Source organism: Siniperca chuatsi, linkage group LG8, assembly GCF_020085105.1.
Source record: "Siniperca chuatsi isolate FFG_IHB_CAS linkage group LG8, ASM2008510v1, whole genome shotgun sequence".
NCBI classification, from domain to species: domain Eukaryota; kingdom Metazoa; phylum Chordata; class Actinopteri; order Centrarchiformes; family Sinipercidae; genus Siniperca; species Siniperca chuatsi.
In genome coordinates, this window is record NC_058049.1 from 23,563,554 (window position 1) to 23,586,130 (window position 22,577).

Below are 22,577 nucleotides of genomic sequence, written 5' to 3' on the forward strand. Positions count from 1 at the left end.
TTGCTGCAATATGTGTGTGTCCATACATTTTAGTCTCTGTGGATGTGTGTACATGTGTGTCTTGTGTGTGTGATGCTAAACCATATCTCTGAGAGCTTATTTGACTGCATGGTTACCTATGGCAATTAAACCTATAAATCTAAGCTGTCAGTGTGTTGGCTCTACACCAAGGACACACACACCTAATATGTCTCAGGAACTGCAAATAGGCTTTCCACCTCCTTACTCATTTAGGGAAATACTTAATGAGATGGGATTTATGTCTCCCAGAAAATGCACACTTTAAGACTCCTTGTCTTTCCTCCATCTTTATTCTTCTCATTTCTTTCTCACACTCTGAAGTCCAGCTAGCTCTTTTCCACTCTTAACTTTCTCAAGACACACAGCCTTCTTCCTCCCTCTTGAATTCTAATGTGCGGCTATATTCAATTAATTAATCATGCATGGTGAAGTAGGCTAATAGTTGTTATGATGTCGAAATAAGAGTCCATTAGCACTAATAAAAAGACTAGCTTGGCTCTTATAATGTAATACATCAAGGCCACTCAAAGGCTGGGGTCTTATTTATAAAAGAATCTTGTTGAGGTCAAAATTGGAGAGATTTTATTCATTAATTATTGTAAGAGTGCATATGATGGTTTTGAATATTTTGATTTTAATACATTGGAAACTTTGGATATTTCTTTTTGCTCTCTCTTGTTTCCTTTTATTGAATAAGAAACTTCATAATGCAACAGAAAAGTAAGGTTTTATGTTTTCTTGTAACGAATATGAAAACACGACGCGTTTGCAAAACCTGCACATCTTTAAAAAAGCCATATACAGCCCTGTAAAATACTGCATTTTAAAAAGGCACAAATAAGACAATGAGAACAGCAGCAGGAGCACTGGTTCAAACAGATTTTAATCCATATTTTAGAGACATTAAATATTTAAAAACAATGGAACTGCATCACAACTTCTGATCATCACATAGAACAACTTCATTATAAAAAGAACCATATAAAAGGCCAAAAGATAGCACTGATAGAAACAGAAAAACAGCTGAAGTTGTGCAACACATTTAAAAATACAATGCGATCCATGTTGGACAGATGTGTTCTCAGGTGTTATTTTGTAGAAACCTTTACAATGTTGCGTTTAGCCAGTGATGTACATCTGAACCACAGACCGAGATTTGTCAGGCTGAATCAGAGGCACCGTGTTGCGGCCCGTCTCACACCGCCAATGTCTGGCTTGAAATATGCACATTTTACCATATTGGGATGCCCAACACTTAAAGGTGCCGTCTGGCATTTTAACATCAATAAATGCCACATGAATTTTGATTCTGTTGTATAATTGCAATAACCAAAGAATACTGTCTACTGGTATTGACAAGGTTTAGTTAAAAAAAACGCTACATTTTGCACAGAGTTGTGGAGTTAACTGACCTGGGCCTATTTTACATCACCACCAGCTGACAGAATGACTGAAAACACCAAAGTGCTCAGAGTCAACACAGTTTTTGAACTTCCTGTTTTATGGGTTGTTTTCACCTGGCCATTTTGAATCACCGCATGATTAAACACTGTTGTGTCTGGGAGGGATACAGTAATAGCTATTACAGAATAACTGCACATGGGACAGTGACCCCATCAAAGCAAACAAAGCAGAGTTTAACATGGTTTCAAAGGGAATATTACTGGTTGATTGGTTAAAATTATATTGCTGCTTTTTAAAGTTTTCAGTTTACTGTAAAACTGATAGAGAACAGGCTGTCTAATTGTTAGTTGACAAATAAGCTCCTTGATTAACTTACTGATGTGTTTTTAATGATGATTTGTAGGTTTGACTTCTTTATGGCCAGTATTTTATTTTTACCCTGATACAAGAGCTTTTTATCAACTACAATACAAAGTGCCTATTACATTTTGTTAAGTCTAACATCAGTTAGATGTGAAGTTCTGTACCATTCTCCTGTCTGTGTGTTAAGTAAGAAGATAGAGCTCTGAGGCAATTAGCCTAGCTTAGCATAAAGACTGAGGGACCAAAGTCCAAAAATCTACCTATCAACACCTCAAGCTCACTAATTAACATGTTACATCTCGTTAGTTTAATCCGTACACAAACAGAAATGTAAAAACTACAATGTGTGGTTTTAGGCAGAGTTAGCTGCTGGAACTATTTCTAAGTAGTTTTGTTGAGAGTATGGATTAAACAAACGAGATATGTGTTAATCGGTGACCTTTAGAGGTTCTACGCAGATGTTTTTTAACTTTAGAGAGGGGCAGGCTAGCTGTTTCCCCCTGCTTCCAGTCTTCATGCTAAGCTAGGCTAATTGCCTCCCAGTTCTAGGTTCGCACTTAACACAGAGACATGAGAGTGGTATGGATTTTGTCGATTATGTCAAAGTATTCCTGTAATCAGTAGGCAATGTGAGGGGGGACAATCCATCCCCCTTGTTAATCTGCTCAAAAGATGCCCTGTGCTTTGTCTCGTAGTGGCGCTTCACATTGCTGCTTTTAATAATTGCCTTGATCTCGAAACATGACACTAGTTACTGGCTACCATTACGCCATACCCCATGTTAAAAATGTACAATTGGCCTACTGCCTGTAAGTTTATTGTACTGCGCAATAAATAAACACAGATATACAGTAAACTGGTTGCAGAACTTATTTGCCAAAGTGGTGTATTCTGTCACAGCTGAAGATATGAATTCTCCCACAGCATTAGTTGATTTTACTAAGGAATAACTTGGAATAACTAATGGTTACTACTTAGTAATTAAGCATAAACATGATGTAACATGTTAGCAGTTATTTTCTCAAACTGACCTGTGCGGTAGTGAGAGCGTATTAATGTCTCCCTCCAGTGACCTCAACAAGTGATTATCTCTTTCAAATACTTGCTTCTAACACTGACTCCGACAGTACGACTGAGGACAATCAAATGGAAAAAAACCCAAGAAAAAAGCAGCTTTCTGGTAGATTATAGAACCCTTTATTATCCTTATTAATACTGCTAGTTCATTTACTGTATGAGGAAGATTTGGCAATTTCCTAAGCAATCAAAATGTATCTGTGATTTTCTGAAATGCAAACAAATATTAACACTCATCACTACTGGAGAGATTATCAATGTATTATCGGCTTGTAACCATCTGTTGTCAAAAAATAAATCAGTCTCTCTTGCTCTGTATTGTAATCACAACAGCAGCGACGTTGTTTCTGTCACTGCTGCTTTTGATAAACAAGTTGACAACTGTGATAATGTAACAGGAGCTAATGAGATATTTAATAAGATGTCAGCAGAATAAAAGGCCATGCTGAGGCAGTCTGTCTCCGAAATGTTTCAGAATATATCGACATATTGACATTGCATATAGTCAAATGAACTGTTAAATGAATTCAACATTTACCATAGTCATCATGTGACATGTAGCATAGTGGGATGAAACCAATGCTTCCCATGATGTCACCAATGCAATGTTTCTGACATTTTACAGCATATTATTGTATAAGTATATTGTACCGCTGCATATAATCAAAATAAGGACCATTGTGTGAAATTAACAATAACCATATAGTAACATCACTGTTTCACCATAAAACAAAACAACATCGAACATCATTGAATTGGACTGAGCAACACTGTGGATCAACTATTGACTTGTAACGACTGAGGTCTAACAGAAACAGTTTGTGGGTTTCTTTGTTGGCTGTAGTAGACGTTCATTGGCTCCTTGGGGGAGACTCCTAATTCTCCTAATTTGGCTTCATGACCCCAAATAATTTTAAAAAACAACTTTAAAAGACTTTTTTTTTTAAACAGGGAGTGGAGTTTGGACTGTTTTTCAAAAATGTTCATTAGTAGACATTTTCAGGCTTTCAGATGAAGAACCATGAGTCCATTTCAAAGGAATAGTTTGACATCTTAGGAAATACGCTTATTCACTTTCTTGCTGAGAGTTACCACTCTCATGTCTGTGTGCTAAATATGAAGCTAGAGTCAGCAGCCAGTTAGCTTAGCTTGGCACAAAGACTGAAAACAGGAGGAAATGGCCAGCTTGGCTTTGTCCAAAGCTAACAAATCCCAATAATTAAGATGTTATATCTTGGGTTTTGTTAATCCAATCAAAAACCAAAGTGTACTGTGAAGTGACTATGCTTGGCCATGAAAAAGTCCAGCACATAACCCCCCCGTAAAACCACAACATGTTGCTTTTACACTTTGGCTTTTGTCAACAAATCAGGGCTGGGAAATATGGCCAAAAAATAGAATTCTGATTTTTGATTTTTTTTTTTACAAGCTTGGGGACGATTCACGATTTTAATAATTTGTTTACCCCCTGCAAAATGCAGGAAGACTAAAACATCACTGAAACATCATACAGGTTATCCCATACAGCTACACTGTCAGCTTGCAGATGCTTCAACTAGCGTTAGCTACCCAGCAGGTAGGGACAGACTGCACAAAGTAGAATCTGCACGTTGTTCTGTCGACTTCCGCGGCTTCACCTCTCGTAACAAGAGATGATACCTCGTTAGCAAACACAAAGCGATAGCTCAGATCAATGTGCAGTTAATGTAGCAGCTATCATCTATGTTACTTTTGACTGAAAATAACCTTTTCGTGCACGTTGTAATATCTTGATTGTCATGATGCAGACATTTTACACATTCTATCCTGTTTCTGCTTTGCCTTGTCTGTCAAAGCACTTTGTAAACTTTTTAAAGGTGCTATATAAATAAAGTTATTATTTTATTGTACAAAAAATAAATGATCTAGCACTCAAACAAACTAGATACAATATTAATTAGTGAACTTTAGAGGTGCTAGCAGGTGGATTTTGTAACCTCAGGATAAAAGCAGGCTAGCTCTTTCCCCCTGTTTCCAGTCTTTATGCTAAGCTAAGCAAACTAGCTGCTTTTGCTCTAGCTTCATATTTAGCGTACAGACATGAGAGTGGTATCAATCTTCTCATCTTACTTTCTGCAAGAAGATTATTAACCGGATTTCCTAAAATGTTGAACTTTTCCTGTTAAGTGACTTGACGTTCTTGAATGTTATTACCTCCATCTAACTAGACTGTTAACTTTAGTGTTGTGCATTTAAAGCGGCTCTGTATTTTCAGGTGATGTAGAACATTCACACTGTAAATGATTATGCGACAAGAAATACGCTGACTGTTTTTCTTTTCTTTTTTCAAAATGGACACAAGTAGTTCTTGGTCTGAAGCTATCCTTTATTGCATGCGATGGTTTAAAATTTTCAGGCATTTCAGACAAACCCATACTTGCTCAAATCATCAAGAAAAAAAACAGCAACTGATGCAAATTTGACACGTTAAAATCACACATTTTTCTTAAAGCCAAACCCTGGTGTCGTCATAAACGCCAGTAAAAAGCTTGTGGAAACATTTGATTTTACGAAAAACAATCTCATATTTATACCAATATGGTATGGAAAATCATTTAGATTAAGTCTTTGTTCTTAAATAAATAGAGCAATTCCCACTGGACACAAATAGAGGCACTTGAGTTTCTTTTTTTTGTCAAAGTGAAAATTATTTTTCACATCCGCATTGTCTTCCATACACATTCAGCGATGGTCAAATGATCCAAAACTTAAAAACTCATGCTTGATGTGCTGGATTCACAGAGACCATGAAAATATATCCAGATTTTAAGTCTTTATAGCACATGTGAAAACAGAGGAGAGGCCACATGGGAACAATAGGGTCTCCTTTTGTGTTTATGTGCCACAAAGGGTTAGAAATCTGATTATGTTTGGTGCTGTGTAAATGCAGCCATAGCCTGTGCATGGACACACACAGTCATACACACTCACACACAAACAGTATATAGATACCCTATTTTCTTTTCACTCCCTCATTCATTCACATTGAATCATTCACTAAAAGACACTAAAAAACAAAAACAAACTCTGTTTTCAGGATCACAGTCTGTACATTATGGTACACAAACATCATTATTGTCCGGTCAGGTAATGATTTAAATAGACTTGACAATCAGCTGTACACGTATACACACTAACAACACAACACGACAAATGTTGGGAAACGACTACAAGATTTCTAACAGGTGATTTGATCTCATTAAGCGCCATACAAAGTCACTGCTGTTGCACAGATATTTTGACATCAGGGCTGAAAAGCCGATGTGAGATTTTCACCCGTGTACTTGATCTGCACGTGGGCTGGGCTTAATTAGAGCCAAATCATACTAAATCTTGTCGTTTTTTTCCCCCCTGTAAGTGTTTGACACCATAGTGGGTAGGTTACTATGGGAAATAGAACTGAGTGGAATTTCACAAAAGCCAATAACCAGTAAGAGAAGAACCAGACAAATGCTTTTTTTTTTTTTTTTTGATTGGAAGAAAGCCCTCATTTGTAGGACCAGTGAATTGAGTGCATGTTCTATTGAGCTGTTAACTCTCCCGGACTGCAACATGACCAAGTCTTGTAATCCTCAGTCTAGCTAGGCACATCTTAATGTTAGGGTTATCTTGATTCGATTGTACTGAGAGGCTCCACGTCTGAGATCTTAGAGCTATTTAAACAAACCACTGATCCAGGTCGCAAGTGAGTTGCTTGATGGCAACTGGACAAACGGACGCTGTGCTGATACTCATAGATGTATTTGAAGCTTTAAAAATGTTAGTGTCACCGCCCCACACCAGGGGCCACTACATTAAGAGGTAGGGCTGGGTATCAAACCTCACTACCTTTTTGGACCAAAATGTGTCCGTTGCAACAAGTCGGCCTATTAAAAACTGTCAAGTATGAAAAGCTGGCATCAAATGTCTAGTCAAATTCATTATCTTGTTAACATATTCATCGATGAGAGTTGATCATTTAAATAAAAAATTTGCCAATTTAAGACAAAATCCTTGTATGACTGCTTGTGTTTAGACAAACATTTAACATTTAAGAACTTCGTCTTTTCTCTTTCTTTATATATTGGCACCAAAACTCAGGAATCATATTGTGATAGTATAGAAAATTTTCACACAGTAACTGGACCTATTTAGAGGTAGGCGAGACCATTCGAATAAACTTGAATAATCTGATTTCTTGTGGTTAACCAGAAGATAATCCAGAATTAAGAAGGAAATCCCGATTTAAAGTTATAACCCTTAAGATTTCACTTCTGATTGATTTAGCGATGCCTGTGGTTACTAGTGGTAATGCTAACGTCTTAATGAAGTCCCAGAGTTCTGTTCAAAATTACATGGTTATTGATCACTGGGGGCAGGAAACACGCTTTGAGCAGCATTTCTGTCAGAAATACAACAGAAGAAGAGGAGCTTGTGTATCTGTTTACATCGCAAATGTGATGTCTCCTTTATCGCTGTAGCTGTACCGACGCAAATATGTTTCCTCTTCAAAATGCCTGTGACCAGCTGTTCTGCTCTCCTGGATTACGTCATTGCATATATCTTTCGTCCTGTACGTGCATTATTTCCTGTGAATCCCTAGTGCATGTGTACGCCATTTGAATCCAGCACAGGAATGGCGGACTCCGCCACTGACAATGCAAACTTCTATATGAAAAGTAACTAACGAGTGTAAATACATTAAGTGGCTACAGCAGAATAAATGCCAGCCATAAATAGTATCAAAAATTGAGTTTGACGTGATGACATTCTTAAGGATTATAACTTTAAAATATTTTACTTTGACTGACTTGTTAACGACGAAGGGTGACTTTTCAGCAGTCATTCCTCAGAAGCCATTTTGTATCCTTGTAACTAATTACTGTTGTTAAATTATCGAAGGAATACACAACACAGGCAAGTTCGGCAGCCTCTGGCTTCTGACTGAAATAGAAGGAGAGGAGTAACTTCAGCCTCCATCAATTCAGCTCTAGTGGTTGTAGCTGAGCCTCTTTTCTTTACCAGTGTGGTCCTTATCTAATGGATTGAACCGGAACTCCACTTGGATCAATATCAGCCTGAGGCTTTAATTCTAGTCCCAATAACAGACACGTTTCTAGACCACTGTTGGAGCAGATGAGCCTCTGTTGAGCTCCTTCCCTACCTTCAGCATCCTTAATCACAAGCCTCTCACATATCCTTTTGAAAATGATCCTGTCTTAGTAAAAATACTTTTTACCTTTCCTCTGGTTCTTATTTCTATTCAGGGACACAGGGAGGTTTGTAACATGTATTGTCCCTTTAGGAATTTAAGCTACCTGCACTGATGTACAGTTGCAGTTGCTCCAAAAAGCTGCATCAGCCACATTTTAATGTGCTAATTTGTATTCTGTGATTCACAGTTGAAATTCCCAAACTTAGTTACTGTTCAGTCCTAATTGCAGGTGAATTTCAGCCCAATTAATCCACCCAGTCTATGCCGTTACATTACCGTGGGTGGTGTCGGGTCATTTGAAGGATCCCAGTGGGAACTGAAGCATCGTCCTGAGTCTCATCTCACTTGTTATCACAGTTCTAGCTCCCAGGCCCATTTCTTTTTTATTTTTATTTATTTTGGCTCAGGTCCAGTCCTTACAGCAGGTGAGCCTCTATGCGGAGCCAGTGCAGACCCTGCCTGATGTATCGGACCAGCTCAGTCATGCTGCTCTGCTGACTCAACGGTTCCATCACCAAGTCCAGCTCCTGGAAGAACTCTACAGGAGCGTGAGGGAGAGACACAGTTACTGAGGGTTACCGTATCTGCTGCTGCTTGTGCTGAAATGAAACACATGACTACAGTTTGGGTGTTTTTTTTCTGATGTTGCTGTGGGCATCAAGAGGCAAAGCCAGGTCAGTCATTCACCCAAACCTAGACACTAACACAATTTGCTGTATGTCTGTTTTTTGTAGAGCAGTAATCTAATGAAATAAAGCAAAAATACTTTTATCATATAAATTCAACCCTAACTTTAAATCTTTAGCTTTATTTGGTCGCTCAGGCAGCGTGATTAACATGCTGCTAGCATGCTAGTTAGCTTAACACATTGTTTGTTGTTGGGTTTATTTGGTGGCTCAGGCAGCATGCAGCCAGTGACAACATGTATGTAGTTAGCTTGACATGTTGTCAGCTGGTTTTGTGAGCTAGCATGCTATTAGCTGATGATGTTAGCTGGTGAAACACCAGTTATTGAGAGAGTGCCCACCTGATCACCCTGTAGACCTGAATTCTTAAACTCACACACAAATTCAAATTGAAACCATGTTCTTTTCTTTGGTAAGGCAGGTCAGGGAGATTCAGGAAAAGTTTCTCATACCAGTGGGATTGCTAACTAGTGGCTATCAGTAAGTCTAGTGGAACCAGCTATACAGTGATGGTGGTTGGACAACTGAGCGGCCATGGCATTCACATGAAGTTGCCTATCAAGCCACTTTAGTTTAGTCTGAGCAGATACAATGTAGAGTCAAGTTTCTGCTCTTTGCGTAGGTGAGGAAAGGAATAAAGGATGCTTTAAAGGTGCATTAGGTCAGAGAATAGTGGGGGAACGTTTCTGATGTAACTAGTATTTGTAAGACTTGTGGAGCTAGATAAGTAGGGACTATTTCATGTCTGACCACTACTTCTAATTATGTGAGGAAAACTCTCCTATAAATAATTCCTCTCCTGTCCTCACCATTAGAATGATATATTTTACAGTGTTCATTAGTAACAGTTCTGTCTGTAATGATGGGTTATAAACACCAAGGTTTGAAACTGTTTTTAGCTTGCAGACTGTCACTTGTTCTTTTTCTTACTTGATGCTATGAATGAGCGACATTTATATAGACTTAAATATTCATCTGGCTGCTCTGTGTGATTGGGCAAATAGCCAGTTTATAAAAGCTTTTACATTTCCTTTTCTAAACTGTCAGGTGGGTGTTAAACTCGGGAGTATAGGTTTCCACCATTCCAGAAGAAGAAACAGCAGTTTAGTACAGTAGAAGCAGGGACACACTATGGAAGAAAATGGCCGAGCTACTGAAACTCAAATTTCATCAACAGATCTTTGGTGAGCGTGGTACAAAAAACCACAGCAAAAAGGATTTATCACTAACAATGTTAGAAAAATGTTAGAAATATAAACTCATGGACTTCTACTTAAAGTGATAGTAAATGGTTAGTAGAGATTTTCACCCTTTTGACCCCAGTATGTGGGTGTTGATCCGAAAATACATAGTCATATAAAGTCACTTGTCAATTGCAGTCCTACCTTGGCTATCAGTGGCCAGTCTGTCGGCCGTCTCCCAGTGCTCATAGCTCCGCAGGATGTTGTTGGTGATATTAACGTGACTGGCAGCCATGTGGTGAATCCGCTGGGGAATAGCCACATTTCCAGATGAGCCCGGGGCACTGCCAGATCCTCCTCCTGCTCCTCCACCTCCTCCTCCGCTGCTGGCTGGGGAGGGGCTGAGTGAGAGGGGAGATGGAGTCCCATTGACCCTGGAAAATACAGAGAGGCAGTGAGTTCCAGTAACACCAAGAGAATTAAACAGGGAGGTTCTGTGTGCTGGAAGGGCTTTTGAGTTACTTGATAACATACAAAGAGGAAAGTGTTCGTTCAAGTCTGTCAGCCAAGTGTTTAGTTGTTACATATTTTCCAAACAGACTTACTGGCGTTGAAGATGTATCTGCTGCAGGGTGGGTAATTAGCAATGTGAATTTGAACATTTATCTGTCAGTGGCTGGTAGATAGAAGTTCATTTCCCACCCATACTGTCTTCATTAGTTTTCTATTTTCAAAGATAAGTCCTCACTAGATTTTTGGAAGGATGGAAAACATAGCTGCATTGGCTTCTATGGGTTGAAAGGTAAAAAGTCTGTTGCGCCACTGACCACAGCCAACGTGACAGCTGGGTGAACGTCTGCTGTACGACACTGTTGCACAGGGTGCGGAAAAAGAATGTTGTCACTACTAGGGCAGGGAAAGATTATTAGACTGAATGAAGATACTCTTTAAATATGAAACAAACTGTACAGCATTATGACATAAAAGATTGAAAAAAGGTTGCCAGCTTCTGGACTCTACTGTATACTGTATTGTCTCAATACTGCATTTAACAGTGTGTGTTACAAGGTTGGATTGGGTGAAAAAACAGCTTGACAACAGTCAAGAGCTTTACAGCACAAAACAGGAAAAGCATTTTTTTTATCAGCAGATACAGCGCTTTAAGTGGGTACGAGATGAGAGGCTGATGGGGGAAAAACATATTTATCCTCTTCAAAGTACAAGATGGAAAGTAAAAGATGTCAAAGAAGGGGACAAGGGATAGGAAACACCATATTTGTGTCAGGAAGCAACAAGTTTAATAGAAAATATGGTATTAAAGCTGCATTTATTTATTTATTTTTTGGCCACTTAGGGGCAGTGGATCAAGCTGTAAACACAACACATATTATCATCTCATAAAGTAGTTATGGCGAACGTGTTAGTAAACAGTTGCATATTTATACATCCAGCCGACACGGAGCAATATTAGTATTCTTCATGCTTGCGGCCACTTGATAAATGTTAGTTCAATATTAAGTCTCCTTTTAGCTCTTTTGTTCACCAGGTAGTCGCTAACTTTGTCTATCATCCGATCATTCAATTATTCCATTCAATCTGGCAAACGAAAAATGGAAATAAATTTAGTTTTTTGTTTTTCTGTAGGCTTTAATAAAGGAAAATGACCCCAACCAAACGAAAACCAAAAAGTAAGTTATTTATTTTTTTCTGTTATTTTGTTTTGTACTGTTTCTCTGCTGTGCACTTGCGCAATCTAGAGCATGCACTTACCTCGCGGAGCACACAGATTCAAAGAAAAAGTTTGTAAAGCATTTTTGGAATTAAAAATTAAGGTAATTTTTAAGGAATTTGATGACAGATGGACTGTAGCCTGTTATGACCTGAGTGACCAAGTGCATATAAATAGCGTTTCCTACAGCGTGCAAGGTTTCCTGCATTAAACCCCACCGGTGAAATAATGTTTCGTCCTCGCCGATATGTTTTTAAGCATGGGAGTTTAGACAGTTATCCTGTACAGTAAAAGGAAACATTAACACTCTTGTTCCCCTAACTGACTCTTTGAGTCACGTCGAACAGCGGCATCTAGTGGCAATGGTCGTCAAAGAAGCTTCATTAGTAATTTAATACCAGTAAGATACTTACTGCACAACTTGGTGAGAGAGTAGGCTATAGTGACCAGCCCAGGATGTCTGTCCAAAACGTAGCCTATCAACTTCTGGTGAATCAGTTCTATTTGTGACACCCAGAGTCCCTCATCACCACCAGAACTCCAGTACTGGTCACCCTCACCTCCTTGGTGGTAGTGGTGGGGGGGATTATGCCCATACTGCGTTTGTAACCCACCAATTCATCATCCAGACATCTCACACGCACAAAGGCAACATACAAGTAAAAACTCTTCTTCCCCTCAAAAAAAGTGATTATGTGTGATGTGTAACTTTTTTAATATTGAAGCTGAGGTTATCTCATTCTCATTAAAATGCTTGCCCTTCTGTTGCGATACATTGGGATATTTCTGGTCTAATAATGCCTATATAATTATTATGCAGGCTACAGGCCGTCTGTCAACATTGGTGAATCCGATAGTAAAGGTTAATATCTGCCATAAACACTAAATTGCAGAAATCATTAAAATGTCTGATAGTTCACTTTGAGCGCATGCACACGGTGAAGAAGAGACAGAAATATACAAATCTGAAAACATCTCAAAAACAAAAATTAGGCTTGTTTTTTGGTTTTGGTTGTCTATTTATTTTAATTACCCACTCAATATGAAAACACAGTTATTTTCCTTTTTTGATACCCCCAAAAAAACGAAATTCTGACCTGTTATTCCGGTTTTTGTTTGCCAGATTGAATTGAATAATTGAATGATCGGATGATACATGGACCGCCTACAGTTTAGGCTTTTTTACTGAAAGTAGCTGTCTGTTCCGGCTGGAAACGGCGCTGATGAGACTGAACCAAAACAGTAAATTTGCAGGGCCATAAAACCAAAACAATGAGCTGAAAGACACTAAAACACTCTCATGAACTGAGAGGAACTGCAGTTATCTGGTGATAATTCTCTAATGAGTGACACCTTTCACATTACATGTAGGAATTTGATCCATTGTTAACATAAATGTATTGATTAGTGCAACTTTAACTTTGTGGCGTGCTAGCACTAAAAAGACCACAGGTACATGAGACAAAGGCTACCAATTATACCAGTGTATCACAACTTAATTAACAATGATACAGTATGCTAATGTTTATAATGCTGCACATTAATTATGGTGGCAATTTGTGAGATAAAATAACCTCTTGTTTTGGCTTTGAGGGAGTAATCATTACAGGCCTTGAGGCTATAAAAAGTGTTAAATGTGAGAGGGTGTGTAGCACTTCTGATATTCAGTGTATATTAGCATCAGTCATGCTAGTACAAACTGCTTCCCCTGCCTTGCACAGCTGGATGTGTGGCTCTGGCGGTGATGTAATGTCTAATGTGGCCTTGACCCTCGCTGACCCAACGACTTGTGCCTTATTCAGTGCTGCACACACACACACACACCGCACACACACCGCACACACACACACACACACCGCACACACACTGAGCTCCAGTCCTGCTGTTATGCAGCGTCAGAGCTGTCCAAACTCATTAGCTTCACATCCACATCTCCTCCACCCCTCTCCTCCTCCATCTATCATCACTCCCTCCGTCAGTCCTTCTCACCCGGCACTCAGCAGCCCCTCCAGTCTTCTCCTCCTCACATCTACAACAAATCAATCCTTTTATTTGCTTCCTGAGGGGTTTGTTTGAGCAAGTGGCTGTCAGGGGCGGCATGGTATTTTGCAGCAGAGCTCCGGTGAATTATAAATTCCTAATCATCTATGTGAATGAATGGGGGGTGATACTGTGTGTGTGTGTGTATGTGTGTATACTCACTTCCCATTGGTCCTCCAGGGAGAGGGTGCCTGGTGGGAACTCTTGGCGGAATTCTGGGTCACAAAAAGACAAATTTATTAAAACGTGTTATTTATGTGTGTCTGCTTTAGTAGATACAGGAAAGAAAGACTAGATAATGAAGAAAGAGAAATCATAATATGCACCAGATGTCATATTTTGCACATTTGGCCGTCAAATTTGAAGCTACAACCAAAAGACGCTTAACATAGCTTAGACTCTGTCTAAAGGTAACAGATCTACCTACCAGCACCTCTAAAGCTCACCAATTAACATTTTATATCTCGTTTGTTTAATCCGTACAAAAGCCCAAGTATAAAAATGACACGTGTGGTTTCACAGGGGGTTATGTGTTATGTTTTACCTTTTAACAGAGCCGGGCTATCTTTTATTCCACCTGTTTCTAGTTTTTATACTAGGCTATGCCAACAGCCTGCTAGCTGTAGCTTCATATTTAATGGACAGTTAAGAGAGTGGTCTTCTCTTCTAACTCTCAGCAATAAAGCGAGTAAGCATATTTCACAAAACGTCGAACACTTTCTCTAGTTATTTACTGGTTTAACAGGGTCAGACCAATTCTAACAAATGTTACTGTAAATACGCCACAGTTAGCCAACAGGCTATTTGAAATTAGCTATTTACTAAGTCATAAAACAAGGTATAAAAGCTCAACTAACTGATTTAAATTAGAAGTAATTACCTTAAAATAACATTTTTTAATAATACAGTAAGTTAATGCAGGGTGGTTAATATATATTGCTGTTCTTTTCCATAAATACAAACTATATGTTTTGGATTCAAACTCTTCATTTAGTCAGTGAGATGACAAACCATTGTAGACAAAAGCATCAGCTAAATATTAATGTTAATATAACATGAGCCGAACCCCACTGAGCCACCAATTTGGCCCATACAGTATGTGTAATTTCTGAACAATAACTTGTGTAATGTTACTCAGTGACAAGCACTTAAAATCCACATTAATGTGTCATGTGGATAAGTATATTACAGAATGGGTTAGACTGTTTTTGTGCCATTTCTCTTTTAAAATGAACTTCTCCAACTGATTTCAGTTTTTTCTCTCTGTTAATACATACTGTATACACAGGCTGAGCACACGTACACAGCTGAACCCCCAGTCAGCCCCTGCCCTGAAATCCAATCCCATCAATGCAAATGCAGCACTGTGATAATGACATCCTCAGTAATTAATTAAACTAAACATAATTAATCAAAACAAGCACATTAAACCCTAACAATCCACTGCGATGATTGATGGAGCTAATTAATACATTAATATCAAAGAGAAAGAATGGATTTTAATAACTGCATGCAAAATTAATGCACAGGCACCATGAAAATGAATATGAAATGTATGTGAGAGATTGTAATTAGCTTTTCATGTTTTTCAACCACAGAGGGAGAAAATGAGAGAGAGAGAGAGAGAGAGAGAGAGAGAGAGAGAGAGAGAGAGAGAGAGAGAGAGAGAGAGAGAGAGAGAGAGAGAGAGAGAGAGAGAGAGAGAGAGAGAGAGAGAGAGAGAGAGAGAGAGAGGAAATAAAGTGTGTGTGTGTGTGTGTGTGTTACCTTGAAGTACTCCATGAGCGACCGCGAGTACTTGACAGCGTGGTCTTTCTTCAGATGGAACATCCTCAGATACAGCAGAGACAGACAGCGGTTACTATGGAAACAAAACCATTAGAAGGCAGATGAAACCTCTGTACAAATTCCCTTTAAAGCTCCATATTAAAGCTCAATATTATTTTCATGTCATCCACACAAAATGCACCTGGACTTCAAACACGCCCCACAAGTCCTCGTGGATTAGGAAGAACTTCAGTGAAGTAAAGAATGTGGGACATGTATAATACTATTATATAACTGTATAAAAACCCACAGCTTTGCTTGCAATTGTAAATTCATTAATTCAGAGTGCAGGTATAAAAAATGTAATGTTTTTGTAAGATAAAAGAAAAGACAAAGGTTTTAGGGAGCTTTACAATCTATTAGAATGTGTACGTCTTTAACTGTACTATTAAAAACGTACACATGGTGGGTATTTTATGGGATGTCCTGTATATTCAGATGCATTGGGCTTCATGCAAGAACCACACATACGAACAGATTTCTTCTTAAGTGGCACAGACAGGCGGTTTAAGAGAATTTGTCCCATTCATAAATTTTTTGTCTTGGTCAAAACTTTCTCTTAGGTATGAATGAAAGTCACGAGCAGATTTGTCTCCACAGGGGACTTAAAAATTAAAGTGCCTTCATCTCACTCCGACAGTGTACTGTAGGCTACCATCACTTGCTACAAGACTATAATATTCTCTTGTCCATCTCTGTGACTGTCAGATCCTCTTGACTGCCTCCTGTCGAAAGCTGGGCAGACACTGTGCGTTTTTATTAATCATGTACGCTGTGTTAGCTCACATTATGTGTTTTAAACAGCCTTTAAACCGCGGAACTGTTCAGACTGCAAGACAGCCGGCCAAAATTTCGGACATGACAGAAATCCATCTGATCGTCTGAAAGCCAGAGCGTTGATCATTCGGGCAATTAGTCAGACGTTGTGACCCCCGTCAAACTGTACACCAGAGCGGCACATGGAGCCTTATTTAGCCGTTTGGGGGTGTCTATTGTGTTCATGATCACATCTCAACGCACAGCTATTCCTCAACAGGTGGAATTCATCAGGCTAAAACAGGCAATATACAACAAGTTTGTGCAGTAACAAGTGTTTTCAGAATCCAACTTGCAACACTCGTACTAGTAAAACCCCACACAAGTAAGAGTAAGAGAGATTTAGGATAAGAATATGAATATGTTCTTGCATGAAGCCCTAAATGTTTAAATTTGCATCCTAGGAGTAAATAAAGGTTTTAGTGTTTCTCCACCAGAATGTGGCTGGCAGTGTGGAGAAGGCAGCATTTACACCATCATGTACTGCAGGGAATTAAAGTTTACAGGGGGGAGAGAGAAGGTATAACATGCAACAAAAGTCCCTAGCACTGGTGTCTGGTCAAAACTCTTGGCTACTGCACTTACTGTATTTTGTACACACACACACACATACAAAAAGAGAATCATACCACAACACAGCTAGTTTCTTCTCAGCGACGGTGGCTGAATGGCTGGTGAAGTTCTTCAACCTCATGGCATACCTGCAGAGGACAGACACTCATTACTCATCTGCTGAAGTGAACAGTGAATACATGCATACTTAAGGTTCATTTTAAATGAGAAAATCAGGATTAAAATGATTCAAGGAGCGTCTCTTTCTGAACGTAAAGAATATAAATCAGTGATTAATGATTAATTGCTCCAGCTCGCTGACAGCCAGCCTCCACCCTGCTGAAGTGCCCTCAGGCAAGACAAGCCACAGGTCAGCTTTATCTACCCCTGTGGAAGGACACATTTCTCCTTTGGTTATTGATTCGGTATTTAAAAAAAAAAAATGCTGTAATGCTGTTGCCTCTTGTCCTCAGTGACCCGGTCTGATTGCTTAGTGAGGTGGTTAATCAGTCAAAATGAAATTCAGCAGTGACAAGTGAATCAAGGGAGAGGACTTACACCTTTATACTTTATTGATCTCTGTAGGAGAATTCTTGTCCTTTTCTTCTGCTCCCTCCTCAGGGAGGTCAAAGGCCACAGTCACAGATCAGCAGCCCTGCAGCTACTAACGATTCAGCGTCTTGCTCAAGGACACTTCAGCAGGATGGATGAGTGCAGACAAGCACAGCTTGAACCTGAGTCCTTCAGTTAAAAGACTCTCTCCCACTACAGCAACCTGCTGTCAACCTGGCTGCTTTCAGAGGTAGCAGTCGTTTGTTATTCTCATTTGCTCTGACTTCACACATTGGCAGCTGCGAACGGCTGAAAAACAGCAGAGATCCTGTAATGCAACACTAGTTAAACTACGCTCATTAGCAACCCTGCAGGTCTGTGATGCTTTAGACAAAAAAATATAATGTTGGAGAGTCCAGACATTTCTGAATAGAGCACTGGCTTCATGCTAATTAGGCTTTAGTTTTTCTTCAAGAACTCAAGTTTTGATTTTCTGTGGGCAGAGAGGTGACCATATGCAACCACAGAATATTATTTAAGCTAATAGGCTAAATCTTCAACAGGTCAGTAAGGCTGGGCCGATAAGAGAGGTGTAATGTTTTACATATGAATCCTAATGAGTCCTGAAATGTTAGTAGTACATTGTAGTAATTATACAGAAATAAAGACAATGTTCTGAGACAGTGCACATAATTAGCGCTGTCACGATCATGACATTTTAGTTTAGATTACTAAGCCTAATAATAGTTGACATTAATACCCTATTTCTCATTTCACCATTTTAATTGTACTTAATTCTCCACCTTATTTTAGTGTTTACTCACAAACTACTTTAATCTGCTCACCTTGCTTTTCCCTTCAGTCCCCGCCCACACGCCCACACACACGCACACACACTGACCCCCCCCGCCCCGCCTCTTTCTGTTTCTCCCTCCCTGTATGTGTCTGCTCTGTTGAATTTCTTCGTCAGCAGTATGTTTTATAAAGTCGCCCAGCAGGTGAGCCGCGCGTGGAGGAGGCTTGTTGTTAATGACGTGGACAGGAGACTCTCTCTGTGTTTCTCTGCAGAGCATGTGCGATTGTCAGTAGACCGCATAGGAGGTGTAGAGCGAGGGGAGACTGTCCACTAGTTCAATGGCGGATGGCCAAAAAAAATAAAATAAAATATAAAATAAAATATACTTTGGCGGCCGTTAATATACCTGGGCGGCCCACCCAAGTAAAGTCTATGTGTGGGAAACACTGAACGATGTGGAAATAGTGATGGAAATATGACATTTCTGTTAGTTTCATCCAGCTGTTTTTATACAGGTGAATGGAAACGATTATGCAGAATGATCGCAGTCAGCTCAAATAATCGCAATCAGGCAATTATGTAATAATTGTGACAGCCCTACACATTGTAAGTACCCACTAATTTATTTGGGTTTTTAAGGAGAGATTACAGTATATAATAGTTGCATAGTTGGGTAGCGTGTATAAGCAGTTGATTTCCAGAGAGTTTTCCTTGAGGGAACTGCTAAAATCTTGACTAAAAATGACAGCGATCGATTTAAACAAACTTAAATATTTATTTAAATGTATTCTTCACTTTTGTTATATGTAATGCTTGCCTGCAATGTACAGCTATATAAACAAATGTTACAATTTTTACTCATTTAAATTTATTGCCTGTTCCAACTGACCTGCTTGTGCACTGACAAAAAAGGGGTTACGCTATCCAAGAGCGCAGGAAACAGGGGTGCTGAGCATATCCCGCATTACAAAAACCAGCAGTTCATAATAGAAAAGTCTGCACGTATTTATTTATTTTCTTTGTTTGCAGTGGTGTATTTGTGTGGAATATATGCCTACCAGTGTTAGTAGAAGAATAGGACTTGGTTTTATTTATTACTTTTTATCAAAATGTGTAGCATATAAGTCTATTTTTATTTTCTTTGAGGAAGTAACGGTTGTTGATACATTCACAAAAGTTTGGAGTTTGTCTATCATGTGCACACATAATTCTAGAGGTGTTTCAGAGGAGTTTTCAAGCGTCCAGGAATCAAAGTAACCAAAAAGTACACAAGTCAGGTTGCACCACTTTGTGTTCCACCCCTAGTCGTCCTGTCAGCCAGAGCCCTGATGACAGGGAGCTGAGTTCAGTCCAACCAGATACAAAACCTCATTAGCAACAGTTGAAGTCTACATAAGGTAACATTATCATTAATCACTGTTGCTCTGAACAACATGCATGTTTATCGTATATGTCATCAGGAAGTAGTGACATGGTTATACAGTAGTTCTTTATATTAACATGGACCTCTCTCGCAAGTTTCACATCTGAGTACAGTTCAGTGGAACTGCTGTAGCTGCTTTGAAAACACTTTTCTGTTTTACTATTTTGTAAAATGTTCTAAAATGGCTCTGCACTATTGTTAATAGGTGCTAGATAGACATTACCATAGCGATTTAAAGCATTTAGTATCTTTATATACAGTAACTTTCTCTCAGCACCTCAAACTTTGATGGCCTTCCAATATATTGAAATGAATCTAAAGTGAACCAGTTTAACACTATCTTCATTTTCCCTATAATTAGTACCAAATGACATAATGCTTTGAAGGAACCTTCCTAAAAAATGATATCGATTATCAGTTTCATTCTACAAAATCATTAGGAAACTAGAGACTTGTAAAACGAAGTGTTTACCAAATCCTTTTTCTTATGTCACTTTTCTGTCTATCCATCCTTACAGTACCTGATTAGCTCCACAGTCTCAGAGTACATGGTATATGGTGATTTGGCCTCTAGCGGATCTCGCTCCATAGCGTTTCCACACTCTATGAAGGAGAGGGCGCCGTCTGCGTAGTTCACCGCTTTACCAAATTTGTCCATCTACAGACAGAGAGGAAGAAAGAACAAAGAAAGACAGACAGATGAGTGACAGAGAAAAAGAAGAATTGTGACAATGAGAAAAATGAAAAGAAATGAAACAGAGGAGAGACAGAGAGAGCGAGAAGACATGAATAAGACGGAGACAGAATAAGCAATGTCTTAACAGCGTTGTGGCAGACACACAGTCTGCTCTTTGAATAATCTCCTGCTAAGATTCAAATCCCCAGATAAATCTGAGGAAACAACACGTAAACATAAGATAAATAACAAGTTAAATAAATCTCATTTCATTGTTCGGGGAGGATCAGATAATTCTTTTGATATTGTATAATCTTGCAGACATCATCAGTCCTTGAATGCGATGTTCCCTTGGAGACAAATGGTGCAATAAATAACACAAATTATACAGTACAGTCCTTGATATGAAATAGATTTTCATTTTTCGGAGACACACACATGAGCAATGACACACACACCTGAACAAGTACACACATAATTACAGTCTAGACTGGAGGTGTTAACATTGTGTGTTTTCAAATCATTTTCTTGCTATCTGTGCGTATCTTTGCCTCCTGCATATGCTCGAGCATGGAGGTGTAAATGTGTGTGTGTGTGTGTGTAACCTGTGTTTTTCAGAGATTGCAGAAAGAGTCATCTTACCAAAGCATCAGCCTTGTGCTTCAGTCTCTTGGCCTCCTGCATGTAGTAGTCTGCACTGTGGACTCTGGGAACAGCACAGTGACAAATAAACATAAATAGCATGTTTGCACTGACACGTCATTTAACAGAAGAGTGATTTGCTTAATCGCTGGCTATGAGTAGCTTGCAGTGAATTATATACAGTAGCCTACTTAGGTATACACACCTCAGGCTTAGTGTAACCTTTGTATAACAACAAAACATGTTGTTTCATGAATAATGCAGGAACCCTTTGGGACAAATAAGTACAAGATGCATCATCTTTCCAGGTTTCAACTAAACTGGACCAGAGGTGAGGGAGTTACAGATATTTCCCCCACCTATAATATACACTGATAGGCCACCATTTGGCCTGTTAGCCTGATCGGGCTCAATGAAAAATGTAATGAAGACAGTTATTATTGTTTTGCTGAAATCTCTGCTGTCCTAATTGAATGTATTTTGTTATCTCGGCTTAGAGAGAAGACTCATACAGCATAATGAAATAATACAATGATACAAAATGATGAAAAAACAATGCACATTACATTTATACAGTGGAATAATCAAGACACACTTGATTACACTACTGTATGTGTGTGTGTGTGTGTGTGTGTGTGTGTGTGTGGTATACACTGTATTTCAACATACGTGTCGCTAAATGACAGTCTTGGCCTGCGAGATTCGGCAGGTTCCATCAGAGGTTCGGACCACACCTCCGAGTCTGACTGTCCGTTGGCATGGAAACCGTCTGCGCTGGGCTTCTCGCCATGCAGATCCACTTCCTGTAGTAGAGAGGGCATTGTAATCCACGGCTATGATAGTATCAGTTAGTATTACAATGTGTGGTTTTCATCAACCAGCTACTTGAACTTTATTGTTGGCTTCTCATTCACAGTGATGGATTCACGTGTGGCTGTAGGGGCTGAAAGAATGACATAAAATAATGTGGTTCACCTGACTCAACTGTCTCAATCACAAACAACTGGTCCTTTAAGCTATTGCGCCTAAAGTCATTTGTGCCATATGTAGATAAATAAATATAGATAAATCCATACGACGAAGCTAACGTACATCTTTGCTGTTTAATTTCCTCAAAAGGGAACAAAAACTTCTGAAACTTCAAAGGGGAGTCATGTGCAATTTCTTTAAATGTATTAATGTCATTTCATAAATACTTTTACATTTAGTAATTTACTGGGAGCTGCTTATTGAGCGTACTGCTTTATGTATCTGCCCTGTTGTTTCTGATGCATTACCTGTACAACAAAGCGACAAAGCGAGAGTGACTTTGGCTCCTGAAACTCTAACTCTAAACAAACTGCATCTAAGGAAACATGACTCACATCAGCGGAGATGTGCGGCAGGTTGTAGATTTATACCATTTAAGATTGGCATGTCATTACCTCAAGAGTTATTTTTGGAACAGTGTCAGGTGAGAAGATACTGCCACTCAAACATAGTGTGTACCAAAGTGTGGACAATGAAGCCATTTTATGCATTATTTTAAAGGTCCAAGTTATCATCATATAGAGTGTAAG

At 39.1% G+C, this 22,577-nt stretch overlaps 1 protein-coding gene across 1 annotated transcript in view; it reads right to left on the minus strand.

Moving 5' to 3' along the window:
* Nucleotides 1-886: 886 nt before the first annotated feature.
* The window catches only part of aff2 (AF4/FMR2 family, member 2), a 153,453-nt gene continuing 131,762 nt past the window's right edge, over nt 887-22,577 (minus strand). Inside the window, exons 19-26 of the mRNA XM_044204347.1 lie at nt 21,688-21,821; nt 21,019-21,082; nt 20,222-20,358; nt 17,007-17,078; nt 15,502-15,595; nt 13,897-13,949; nt 10,170-10,399; nt 887-8,636 (exon numbers count right to left, since the gene is read on the minus strand). Of these exons, the coding sequence (XP_044060282.1) occupies nt 8,515-8,636; nt 10,170-10,399; nt 13,897-13,949; nt 15,502-15,595; nt 17,007-17,078; nt 20,222-20,358; nt 21,019-21,082; nt 21,688-21,821 (906 nt within the window). The 3' untranslated portion in view covers nt 887-8,514. The remainder of the gene's footprint in view (nt 8,637-10,169; nt 10,400-13,896; nt 13,950-15,501; nt 15,596-17,006; nt 17,079-20,221; nt 20,359-21,018; nt 21,083-21,687; nt 21,822-22,577) is intronic.